The sequence below is a fragment of the Borostomias antarcticus genome, assembly GCF_949987555.1.
Source record: "Borostomias antarcticus genome assembly, chromosome: 22".
Lineage (NCBI taxonomy): Eukaryota > Metazoa > Chordata > Actinopteri > Stomiiformes > Stomiidae > Borostomias > Borostomias antarcticus.
Window position 1 is genome coordinate 17385990 of NC_140255.1, and position 12766 is coordinate 17398755.

The 12766-nt window shown below is 48.6% G+C and overlaps 1 protein-coding gene across 1 annotated transcript in view; it reads left to right on the forward strand.

The window, feature by feature from the left end:
• Window positions 1-12766, forward strand: part of ttyh2 (tweety family member 2) — a gene marked incomplete at both ends in the record, with an annotated part of 40781 nt that overhangs the window by 11867 nt on the left and 16148 nt on the right. Inside the window, 3 exons of the mRNA XM_084456433.1 lie at window positions 4761-4939; window positions 8478-8589; window positions 12338-12558. Coding sequence (XP_084312559.1) covers window positions 4761-4939; window positions 8478-8589; window positions 12338-12558 — 512 coding nt within the window. The remainder of the gene's footprint in view (window positions 1-4760; window positions 4940-8477; window positions 8590-12337; window positions 12559-12766) is intronic.

A 12766-nucleotide genomic window follows, 5' to 3' on the forward strand; every position in this document is an offset into this window, starting at 1 on the left:
GGTGGTGTTGGGGCTAGGGGTTGTCTCTGCTGGGGCTAGGTGGTGTCTCTGCTGGGGCTAGGTGGTGTCTGCTGGGGCTAGGTGGTGTCTCTGCTGGGGCTAGGTGGTGTCTCTGCTGGGGCTAGGTGGTGTCTCTGCTGGGGCTAGGTGGTGTCTCTGCTGGGGCTAGGTGGTGTCTCTGCTGGGGCTAGGTGGGGTCTCTGCTGGGGCTAGGTGATGTCTCTGCTGGGGCTAGGGGGTGTCTCTGCTGGGGCTAGGGGGTGTCTCTGCTGGGGCTAGGTGGTGTCTCTGCTGGGGCTAGGTGGTGTCTGCTGGGGCTAGGTGGGGTCTCTGCTGGGGCTAGGTGGTGTCTCTGCTGGGGCTAGGTGGTGTCTCGGCTCGGGCTAGGTGGTGTCTCTGCTGGGGCTAGGAGTGTGGGCAGGCCCATCTGAGTGCCCTTTCCTGGAAACCCTCCAGGGCTTCCTCACAGTCAGTCAGAGGGAACATGCAAGGATTAAGAGCAAGACATTGAGGCGGACTGCTTCATTGGCATTTAGAGAGAAAGGGGGGGGGGGTGCTTCTTGGTGATGTAATTCCTGCCCACGGTGCGCTCAAAGCACTTCTTAACACAGTTTCTGTTCTTCGCTTGCTTCTGTGGGTTATATAATGCAAATATATTGCACTCTCAGCACGAGTCTCGCTGAAAAACAGACTCACCAGAGCTTCTCTGTGCGCTCGCATGTCAGTCAGCCAGCTAGAATCATTTGATGTGACTCCCGTTAACCACCCCCCACCCTGAGTAGAGGTTCAACCCCCGCATCCCACCCCACCCTGAATGAATGTTCACAGCCCCCATCCTGAGTGGATGTTCACCCCCCACTGTGTGTGTGTGTGTGCGTGCATGCGTGCGTCAGTCTGCTCCTGTTCAGTCCGCCTCTATTCATGAAGGTGTGTGACAGACAGCTGAAACAGTCATTGTTGTTCTCATTAGCCATGCTGCTCAGGACATCTGGTCAGTCAGCCAGCAGAAGGATGAATGGTTGGTCTCTGGGAGTGAATGGTTGGTCTCTGGGAGTGAATGGGCTGGTCTCTGGGAGGGAATGGTTGGTCTCTGACAGTGAATGGTTGGTCTCTGGGAGTGAATGGTTGAGTGAATGGTTGGTCTCTGGGAGTGAATGGTTGGTCTCTGGGAGTGAATGGTTGGTCTCTGGGAGTGAATGGGTTGGTCTCTGACAGTGAATGGTTGGTCTCTGGAAGTGAATGGTTGGTCTCTGGGAGTGAATGGGTTGGTCTCTGGGAGTGAATGGGTTGGTCTCTGGGAGTGAATGGGTTGGTCTCTGGCAGAATAATGGTTGGTCTCTGGAAGTGAATGGTTGGTCTCTGGAAGTGAATGGTTGGTCTCTGGGAGTGAATGGTTGGTCTCTGGGAGGGAATGGTTGAGTGAATGGGTTGGTCTCTGGGAGTGAATGGTTTGGTCTCTGGGAGTGAGCGATGAGCGGACGAGTCCGAGAATTAGACTCTTCCTCACCACAGACAAAGCTTGTGTTCCCGTTCAAAACGTGGAGAGTTTTACAGTTATATATGACCTTAAGGATATATCCAGCTGCAGGTGGCCTAGTCATTGCCTGATTAAGCATTTTAAGTGACAAACTTAATTTGGACATGAATGATCCCGTAGGCTATGTTGTATGTCACACAAAAGCATCATTGCCTTCAAACAAACTCGAGGAGGTGGATAAAAGTATCATTGCCTTCAAACAAACTCGAGGAGGTGGATAAAAGCATCATTGCCTTCAAAAAACTCCCAGATGGGACAGTTAATAAGAGTGTGGTCGTGTGCAATATCTGCAAGAAAGAATTTGCATTCCATCGGATCAGTTAGAGACTAACTTATCATCTCAATGGCAAACATGTTAACAGTTGTCAGTCAATCCCAGTAGCCTACTAGTGTGCTTCGCCAACCCACACTCACTGAGAGCAGGCTCCGAATGAGCAAGTCTATGAATTATTGTATGCTGATAAAATAAATAACCAAATAATTAGAAATTCTATTACTGTTATCCCGACATTTTTGATGGTAAAAATCTATTTGTTAATAATGAACATGCAGAAATGACATTCTTAGAGAATAAAATGTGTTGAAATATATACATATTCTAATGAAGGTAGAAAGAGATTCAGTTAGCATTTTTAGCACATTTAAAATGTTTCCCATTTTTTTGTCCTTATTCGTCACTGACCCCCCCCCACACACACACACACACACACACTTGGATCCTGTTTTCACTCCTCACACTGGGCTTCTTAGTTTAGTTTATTTATCTTTTCCTCCACCCCTCCCTTCTCTCCCGCTCTCTCTCCCCCTCTCTCTGGAATTAATTTGTGCTGAGCTGTATCATCTCATCGTCATCGTCTCTGTCTCTGCCCTCAGCCTCCTGCTCCCCCTGACTACGTAGAGGAGAGAGAGACAGAAATGGACAAGCTCATCTCAGCTGAAATGTTCTCATGATGAATAGAGTCAATTACATCCTCAGTATGGGCATGAATGAGGGGCTGTGCTCCTCGTGGGTAAAGGCAGTGTTGTAGAGATAATGGCTGAGTAAGTGCTGTTGGAATTGATGGGTTATGCTAATGGCACTGTCGTATGTAATGGTTGTGCATACGTTAAAGTATTTCCGGCATGCGAACTTGCCTCAGTGCTGAATACCAGTGCTACATAATTCATAGCTATTATTTTTGCACCCCACACTGGTACAAGAAAGGACAGCAGAGAAAGAGAGAGAGAGAGAAAGTGCAAGTTGCTGTTTCTCAAGCCCTGAGTGCTTAAGAGCTGAATGAACACTGCAATGTTAGTTCCTTTAATGTCTGTCTCTCTGTCCCCAGCACAGGCCATCTTCTCTTCCTTCTGTCTCCTCCAACAACCCCCCCCTCTCTCTTTCTCTCTCTCTCTCTCTCTCTCTCTCTCTCTCTCTCTCCCCCTGATTGCTGGGGAGTCACATGGTGGTTTCAGCAGGCCTGTCACATGCTGCCTAATTCAAGTAGGCCAGGATAATTCCCCTTTTCACTAATTTCTGCAAGAGAGGGACACAACAAACCTGCTTGGCGAGGGGAGGGGTCGGGGAGTGTGTGTGTGTGTGTGTGTGTGTGTGTGTGCGTGCGTGCGTGTGTGGTGGGTGGGAGGGGGTGCCCCTTCATCTGTCAGATCTCGCCAAAAGGGTTTGTCTTGACAATGTATTCCATCCCCCCCAGCCCCCATTTCATTGCATGTGTTCACCTCAATTACACCCCCCTGCCCACTCCCTAACCTACCCCCTCCCGCCTACCCCCCCTTCCCTATCCCATCCTCCCACATCTCAGTCCAGGGAGAACATCGCTTTACCTCTCTCTCTCTCTCTCTCTCTCTCTCTCTCTCTCTCTCTCTCTCTCTCTCTCTCTCTCTCTCTCTCTCTCTCTCTCTCTCTCGGTCACCCTCACACACATGGTCATAATCTGTCTGAATACACCTCGTTTACAGACACACACACACACTTTAACGCCATCTTAGCTGATCTCTGTGCTCAGACCTCTGTCGTCAGAGACTGTGCTATATATGGTTAGTGTCTATACGAGGTCCTTTATTGATTCCAGCAGCTGAGGTTCTCTGTTGAGGAGGCGTGTAGCCATGAGACGGGACAGCAGATGGTGGACAATCACTGTGCAAAAAGGCTTGAGGGATTAAGATAACTAGCCCCAAATTTAATAGTAGCCTACATACGGCATGCAACAATATGGTCCAGCTAGCTTACGCTCAGGCTGGCTTAGTGGTGCTCTAAGCATGGGCAGCAGGAGTTCTTTCCTCTCTCCTCAAACAAAGTGAGTGTCACAGCAGTCGTGTCTTTTGGGTTCTTAAGTAATGTTGAGAGCTCACTCAGCCAGCGCTGATGCTTCCATTTTTAGAGTTTTAATCCACCGAATCGTAGTTCCAGGGCATATGACATCACAGCATCGAGCGAGATGGCTAGGGTTAGACAGAACAAGAGAACGAAGAAAAGAACGAAAGAGAGCAGAAATCCAGAGAGAGAGAGAGAGATAGAGAGGGGGGGTAGGGAGGGGGTGGAGAGAGATGGAAGGAGAAATCAAACAAAGGGATGAAAAAGCACATGTCCCCGAGCTGGAGCTGAAGGAGGATGCTCCCTTTTCCTCTCCTCCTCTCTCCTCTCCTCCACTCCTCTTATGTCCCCTCCTCTCTCATCCTCTCCCCCTCCCTCCTCTCCAGCCAGTGAAGGCACTATCAAGGTATAGAAAATGACAACTCCAGATATGACAGTTCTAATGGAAATGGCAAGCAGACCAAGTCTCCATGCACACAGAGCATAGTCCATAGGCCACACCCCCATGGTGCTGTATTGGGAATGAGTCCTAAGGTTTACATGATATGGTCTGCTGCAACTCTTGGTTCTTTTAAAACAAACCTGAAGACTTTTCTTTTTACCACTGCTTTCTAAGAGGAGTTATGTTTATCAGTATACTGCACTGTAACTTTTATTCCTGTATTCTATTTGTCCTGCTTTTTGTTTTAAATGTCTATAATGACTTGCTTTTTGTTTTAATGCTTTTAATTTGTCCTGCCTTTTGTTTTAAATGTCTATAATGTCTTGCTTTTTGTTTTAATGCTTTTAATGTCTCATGTAAAGCACCTTGAATTGCCCTGTGGCTGAAATGTGCTATATAAATAAACTTGCCTTGCCTTGCCTTGATATGATGTGATGTTTTAACGCTCCCCATGTCCCTCGTCCCTGTAGTCTCTGATGTTCCTGGGCTGCGTGGTGGCCGCTGGCCTGGGCCTGAACCTGCTGTGCCTGGCCGTCTACCTGGGCTGCCTCTGCTGCTGTCGCCGGGAGGAGGAGGGCGAGGAGCAGAGCAAGAGGCCCGTCTCCTGCTGCGTCACCTGGTCCGCCGTGGCCGCCGGTCTCATCAGCTGGTGAGCTCGCTTACGGACGTCGCGTCTGCTTTCTCTCTCCCTCTCTCCGTCTCTGTCTTATTCTCTCTCTCCTTGTATTTGTCTGTCTCTCTCAGTTTCTTATCTCTTTCTCTTTGTCTCTCTCTATGTTCGGGTAAGCTTCAAAGTATTATTGTTGAGTGCCGTTCATGTGTAATGTTTAGATTCAACTGAGGTATTCGTCAAAGCTGAAAACTGACCAAATTGCCTTTGAATGTCGTTGTAAAGATAAGACCCACACTGAGGTTTCTTCAAAGGCACAGAACTGCTTATGTCCCCCTTCACCAAACTAAAACAAAGAACTGAATTATCTCATAGAGCTGCAACCCAGCAGTCCAGTCTACAGCACGGCCACTGCTGACATCATCTGACCCTAACTCTAACCCAACCCAGGAGTCACATCATCTGACCCTAACTCTAACCCAGCCCAGGAGTCACATCATCTGACCCTAACTCTAACCCAGCCCAGCAGTCATTACGGTCACTGCTGACATCATCGTCTGGTGCTGATAGCCTGGAGAGCTGCCCCCTCTCACACAAGGACGCTGGAGCAGTGGGCTCATGTCCCAGACCGTCCCGTGACTGTTATCTCCAGCCTGCTCTTGTTATTGAGTTACACCCTGGTCTCCAGACATGTTAGCTGGGTGATAGTCAGACCCACCCTGACCTCCAGACATGTTATCTGGGTGATAGATCCACCCTGGTCTCCAGACATGTTAGCTGGGTGATAGTCAGACCCACTCTGGCCTCCAGACATGTTATCTGGGTGATAGATCCAACCTGTCCTCCAGACATGTTAGCTGGGTGATAGTCAGACCCACCCTGGTCTCCAGACATGTTATCTGGGTGATAGATCCAACCTGTCCTCCAGACATGTTAGCTGGGTGATGGTCAGACCCACTCTGGCCTCCAGACATGTTAGCTGGGTGATAGTCAGACCCACCCTGACCTTCAGACATGTTAGCTGGGTGATAGATCCACCATGGCCTGTAGACATGTTAGCTGGGTGATAGTCAGACCCACCCTGTCCTCCAGACATGTTAGCTGGGTGATAGTCAGACCCACCCTGGTCTCCAGACATGTTAGCTGGGTGATAGATCCACCCTGGTCTCCAGACATGTTAGCTGGGTGATAGATCCACCCTGGCCTGTAGACATGTTAGCTGGGTGATAGTCAGACCCACCCTGTCCTCCAGACATGTTAGCTGGGTGATAGTCAGACCCACCCTGTCCTCCAGACATGTTATCTGGGTGATAGTCAGACCCACTCTGGCCTCCAGACATGTTAGCTGGGTGATTGATCTGCAGACATGTTAGCTGGATGATAGTGAGACCCACCCTGACCTGCAGGTATGTGTTTTATCTTCCATCTTATTTTTCCTGCTTTTTGTAGATTTTATTTTTATGTGAAGCAATTAAAAAGCAATTATTGTAAGTCACTTTGGATAAAAGCTAAAATGACTGTAATTTAATGTAATGTAATGGTGTATAGAGGGGTGGTGTTGTATAGATGGGTGATGTTGTATAGGGAGATGATGTATAGAGGCCAGGGATGATGATGTTTATAGAAGGATGAAGTTGTGTAGAAGTGTTGTATACAGTAGATGTGCTCCAGTACATGTACACTAAAGAGCCATGGTACTAATGCTGTGCAGAAAACCGGAGTTCAGATGAGGGTGAACCTCGTCTCTGAAGCAGAGCAACAGAATGCTAAACCCCCGAACCTCAAGGCATTTCACCAGGCAGCCATGGCTCTGCCAGTGCCACAGAGCCCCAGTGGGGAGAGAGAGAGAGAGAGAGAGAGAGAGAGAGAGAGAGAGAGAGAGAGAGAGAGAGAGAGAGAGAGAGAGAGAGAGAGAGAGAGAGAGAGAGAGAGAGAGAGAGAGAGAGAGAGAGAGAGAGAGAGAGAGAGAGAGAGAGAGAGAGAGAGAGAGAGAGAGAGAGAGAGAGAGAGAGAGAGAGAGAGAGAGAGAGAGAGATTGTGTCTGTGTGTGTGTACTGACCAACACTGTTTGTGACTCCTTTTGTAGCTCTGCTGTCTAGCGAAGACGAGGATGTTCCTATTAGCTCTGACCAGGGAATATTCCCTCAGGCCCTGCCACAGCACAGCCTTTCATGAATATGTGATGTCTGTTCTTTCACATTCTATGTTTATCTGTGAGGGTATGTTCTTGTCTTTGACTGTCCCTGTTTCTCTGCTGTGAGCTCCTAACACTCCCAAAGACAGATTTAGCCCAGTCCTGAACAACAGAACATGTCAGTAAAGGTTCTACTTACTTCTAGTCTTTCTGGGCTGCCGACCTGCACCCACCAGTGAAGACTGTGTGTCTCTAGCCCACTCAGAGGCTGAGTTGTGGGCTCCGTGGTGTGGATAGTGGCATGGTGGTAAGACTCCCCCCCTCAGGTCAGAGCCGGTCGAGGACAGTGTACCCCTCTCCGGGCCACCCACCGGTGAAGACCACTCAGGGGCCCAGTACTGTAGTTGTGGAGGTGTTGGGCCGTGTCCACATATCCATACTACATACTACACTGCATAGTAACATACTACATATTATTTCGTACGTACTATTGCATGAAAAGACGTTTAGTGTGCAAGATGATTGTAGTATCCAATGCCATCTAGTGAAAGTGACGGGCTCCGGCTCGCATACGGTTCATGTTTGCAACAATATTGAGCTAGCCAGGCAGTTTAGTGTAATATGTGTGGTATTATTCCGTTTGGGAAATCTGATCATTCTCAGCTGTACTTGATTGCTGAGGACCAATAAATTATTAAAATAATTGTAGAAAGCGTCCGGATGATCCGTGTTCTGATCGATTGACACCTGACACCGCCATCTCACTTTTTTCCACCAGTTCAGCTCCACCCACAAAACACGTCATCACTGTTTACAAACACAATCTATTGTGTTCCGAACAGGCAGGCCTGTTTGACGGGCACGCACAGTGAAGGGCACGCACAGTGAAGGGCACGCACAGTGAAGGCCACGCACAGTGAAGGGCACACACAGTGAAGGGCACGCACAGTGAAGGGCACGCACAGTGAAGGGCACGCACAGTGAAGGGCACGCACAGTGAAGGGCACGCACAGTGAAGGCCACGCACAGTGAAGGCCACGCACAGTGAAGGCCACGCACAGTGTGAAATTTGTATGTATGAACAGGCACTGCACTAATAGTAATTAAATTGCCGTTCCAGAATGTTAAAACGGAGCCACATACAGTCTAACCTTGACATAGCCTGTCACATAGAAGACATTAGTTTAACCTTGACATAGGCTGTCACATAGAAGACACTAGGTTATGGTGCGATAATGGTGCCTGATGTAGGAAACACAGCCATCTGCAGGCAGCCATGCATTATTCATGTTCTAAGCTGTACTATAGAGGTGCTGTATGTTCCATGTTCTAAACTGTACTATAGAGGTGCTCTGTGTTTCATGTTCTAATCTGTACTATAGAGGTGCTCCATGTTCTAAGCTCCTCACTAACCGGTAGCATCTCCACGCTTTCTCTTTACAGTGTTGCGGTGGGAGTAGGTTTCTATGGCAACAGCGAGACGAATGACGGGGTGTACCAGCTGACCTACTCCCTGTACAACGCCAATCACACCCTGGGGGGCGTGGACAACCTGGTGGGTAGACTGGCACCACGCCACAGCTCACACACTCTCACCTCCGGCCTCTGCTCTGCCCTGAGGGCTGTGAGCCCGCGAAATACACACAGACACACACATACACACATTCAGAGAAACACACATGCAGGGCTGAAAATGAACTTTTTGGCTCACCTGCCAAGGGGACTGGTAGATGAAAAAAATCCACCGGCCAAGTATATTTTTTACCGGGATTCACTTCCTGGCCCTCTTAATAGAGATGATGTGTCTAAGACATTCAGCTAGTCTCTCTGACTGAGACACTCAGAGATCCTCATTCAGCTGGTCTCTCTCACTAAGACATTCAGCTAGTCTCTCTGACTGAGACACTCAGAGATCCTCATTCAGCTGGTCTCTCTCACTAAGACACTCAGAGATCCTCATTCAGCTGGTCTCTCTCACTAAGACATTCAGCTAGTCTCTCTGACTGAGACACTCAGAGATCCTCATTCAGCTGGTCTCTCTCACTAAGACATTCAGCTAGTCTCTCTGACTGAGACACTCAGAGATCCTCATTCAGCTGGTCTCTCTCACTAAGACACTCAGAGATCCTCATTCAGCTGGTCTCTCTCACTAAGACATTCAGCTAGTCTCTGACTGAAACACTCAGAGATTCTCATTCAGCTGGTCTCTCACTAAGACACTCAGAGATCCTCATTCAGCAAGTCTCGGTAATTTGGGCGTTTCAGCAGTGATAATGTACAGAATAGATCAGAGAAGAATATACATCAGAGTAGAGAATATACAGTACATAGAAGAGTATAAAATATATATCATCATTAGGTTGTCAGACAAGCTTGACAGCGAAGTCTCCAATCTTCTTGGTTGTCCATACATCCAGCTAGTTACGCAGAACTCTCCACTCCTGCGTCCCTCCTCAGTACATCCACGTATGTTGGTGTGGGACGTCCTCTTAATCGATGCCTGTGTGTTGGCTCCCAGAGCACCAGCTTGCTGGCTGGGAGTTCATGGTGTCTGTGGCAGTGGCCAGCAAGTTTCATCCTCCTGGATGCCACTTTCTCACTCAGCTTTGGTAGCCCCCCCATACAGTTCCTTGCTGGTAACATGCTCGTTCTGGTTGACATTTAGCACCACACGTAGCATCCTGGTGTAGCACCCATTCAGAGACTTCTGCAGGGTGGGCTTCGGGGTACAAGTTTCACAGCCGTATAGGAGGACAGACTCCACGGTCGCATGGAAGAAGCTCAGTTTGCCCCACACATGCCAGCCTGGGTGTGCGCCCTGCCTAACCCTAACCCTAATCCTGCCCGCTGGGATAGACTGTTAAAGAGCGTGCTCCAGGAGCCACACAAAAAGTCTCCTTTGCCATGCACGGTCTACAGTCTCCCCCCACATAATCAACCATGGACTCTACAAACAAAGGCCTTTGATTGGGCAGCACAAGGACCAATAGCGGGCCTCCTGATTGACAGGTTCAGTGTTAACTGTCCCTCTTTGACAACAATGGCAGCTTTAGCCCCACACAGATGCCTCATCCTCCTCTCTGCTCAATCTTCAGAAGTGGCTTTGCGGCCAAGGAGCAGCTCCCTGTGGAAGGCAGCGACGGAAGTCAAATGCTCGCCGTCAATGGGGGCTTTCTCTCAACTGCTGTTGAGTACTTGATTAGTTCTGGACCGTATGGTTACACACACATACACAAGTATACACACACACACACACACACACACTTTCACCCCTGACTAGGAATTTGAATGAACAATAGTATACAGTGAGGAAGGGGCATGTGGTCAGTTCCTGGGGTGGGAGCCAGACTATGCTGTAATGAGAAACACTCAGTTACGAAGGCTCCATCGATTGTGTCCCATGAGTGATACCCAATCTGAATGCCTCAGATATACATAATCTATAAATATCTTTGGTGTTTTGAGTTAGTGAAGCGAGAGGCTTGCAGATACTGAAGCCAGACCAAGCTCCAACGCCAGCTGGGAGCTGGCCAGCCACATGATCATCAAACTATTCTTCTCAGTCATTCTCATAATATGCTTTCACTGGGAAATGGAGAGGGATGAAAGTTGACTTATTTAATGGTCTGTGAGCAAAACGACTTTGGCATTTTGTAAACCGAGGGAGAAGTTGAAAGACTTGGCCTTTCTTCAGGGGTCTTTTGGTTAAAGCTTTAGCGGAAGGAAGCAAAGCTTTATTTAGGATGGAGTTGACAGGCTGGTGATTAAGCATCTGGGTCTCTGTGCTCTGGCTGTGTGCAGAGATCTAGCTGTGTATGAGATATGGCTGTGGGCAGAGATCTAGGGTTAGAGTTAGGGTTAGATACTGTGGTTAGATACTGTTATTAGAGACTGGGATGCTCTGAGACTTCCGCTACTGTCTTTGTTGTTTTCTCCTTTTGTTCTCATCCAGTGTTTGTTGTTAAACCCATAGCTAGCCTGAGGGAATATCCAGACACGCCAAATATCCCATACCAAATTACTGGATAGACATCCATACTTAAGTATGATTACTTCTGAACAACAATGTCTGAGGCAGGGCAGACGGCAGCAGAACTCTATCTTTATGATCTGCTGCAGTGAAGACATGAAGATGAGACGACATGGATCCAGAGCCAGGAGCCAGTGTCTCCCTGTAGGCTATCCAGATAAGACGAGTAAAGATACAGTACTCCACGTCCCAGCACTGATTACTGATCTCCCTGATGGAGGGTTCTGAAATGAAGCCGTATAAATGAGTGAGTAGATCCGATAGGAGTCGAACACCCTCACAGGCATCTTCAAAGCAGACAGGCTGGTACTGTTAGTGTCTAAGGCCCTTGTGGCAACGTTCTAACCCTGTTCTATCTGACAAGCTTTCTCTGTCTCACTTCTCTCTCTCTCTCTCTGCAATTTTTTTTTTTGCATTTGTGAGTGTCTCCTCGTTGTCCCCAATTCACCCTCTGTCTGGTTTTGTCCTCTGCCAAAACTGTCACTACTCTAACTCTCTCTCTCTGCCTTTCCATCCCTCTCCCTCTTCCCATGACCACCCCCCCCCCCCCCCCACACACACACACACATAACCCCTCCCTCTAGTGTATTGTACCATATGCGGTCTAGTCAACAGACCAGAGTGAATACCGAACCAGTTAATTACTTCCACACAGCCGCCCCCCCCCCAGCCTCCATCCCTTACAAACATGGAAACAATATGAGTGCTCTCCTCTGTGAATGCCAAGTACCCAGCCACTAAATACCCTTCTTACTGATCAAGTACCAGGATGTGCCTCTGAGCACCGTTCCGCTTGTTAGGAGTCTCTCCCCTGCAAGCCAACATGCTGTGATTATCCTGAAGAGATCTCTAGCTGCGACGCCTAATTAATTTGTTTCCATTTGCTGCGTGTCTGCATTTGACTGGCTTGTTATGGGACGATGTGTGTCAGAGAAAAACACAGGCCCTCTTCATCTGTTGGTTTGCGTTTCAAGGAGGCTTTCCCAGGAAACAACTGTAAGGGAACTTAGTTTGTTGCAGTAAGATTATGCAACAAACACAGAGACACACAATTATTCCATATCAGTTGAACATCAGTAGAATGTTTCGCAAATGGGTATTACAAAACCCAACAAACGACAGCCATGAATTATCTAACAACACCTCCTAAAAGCCAGTGAATCTCTCTCCATCATGCTCCATGTCTGCTGCATAATCATATCGCCACAACTCTGTCCTGACTTCGATATCTGAGCTGGACTTCATAGACAACCTTGTGTTCTTTGTGTACCAGGTGACTGGCACCATGGGAGGCATGCAGGTGGCACTGCAGCAGCACCTGGCACGGCTGGACGAGATCTTCGCCACGCGGGGGGACTACGTGCAGACGCTGCGCTTCATGCAGCAGATGGCTGACAACGTCATCAAGCAGCTGCTGGGCCTGCCTGACTGGGACCAGCTCAAAGTGGATCTGTCAGCCATCGCTGACCAGACCGCCTACGTGGAGTACTACAGGTAGGACTGGTGGTGGGCTACCTTACAGTAGGTTAGAGACTGGGGTTGGTGTTAGGTTAGATACTAGGGTTGGGAGTAGGTTAGAGACTGGGGTTGGTGTTAGGTTAGATACTAGGGTTGGGGCTAGGTTAGATACTAGGGTTGGGAGTAGGTTAGAGACTGGGGTTGGTGTTAGGTTAGATACTAGGGTTGGGGCTAGGTTAGATAC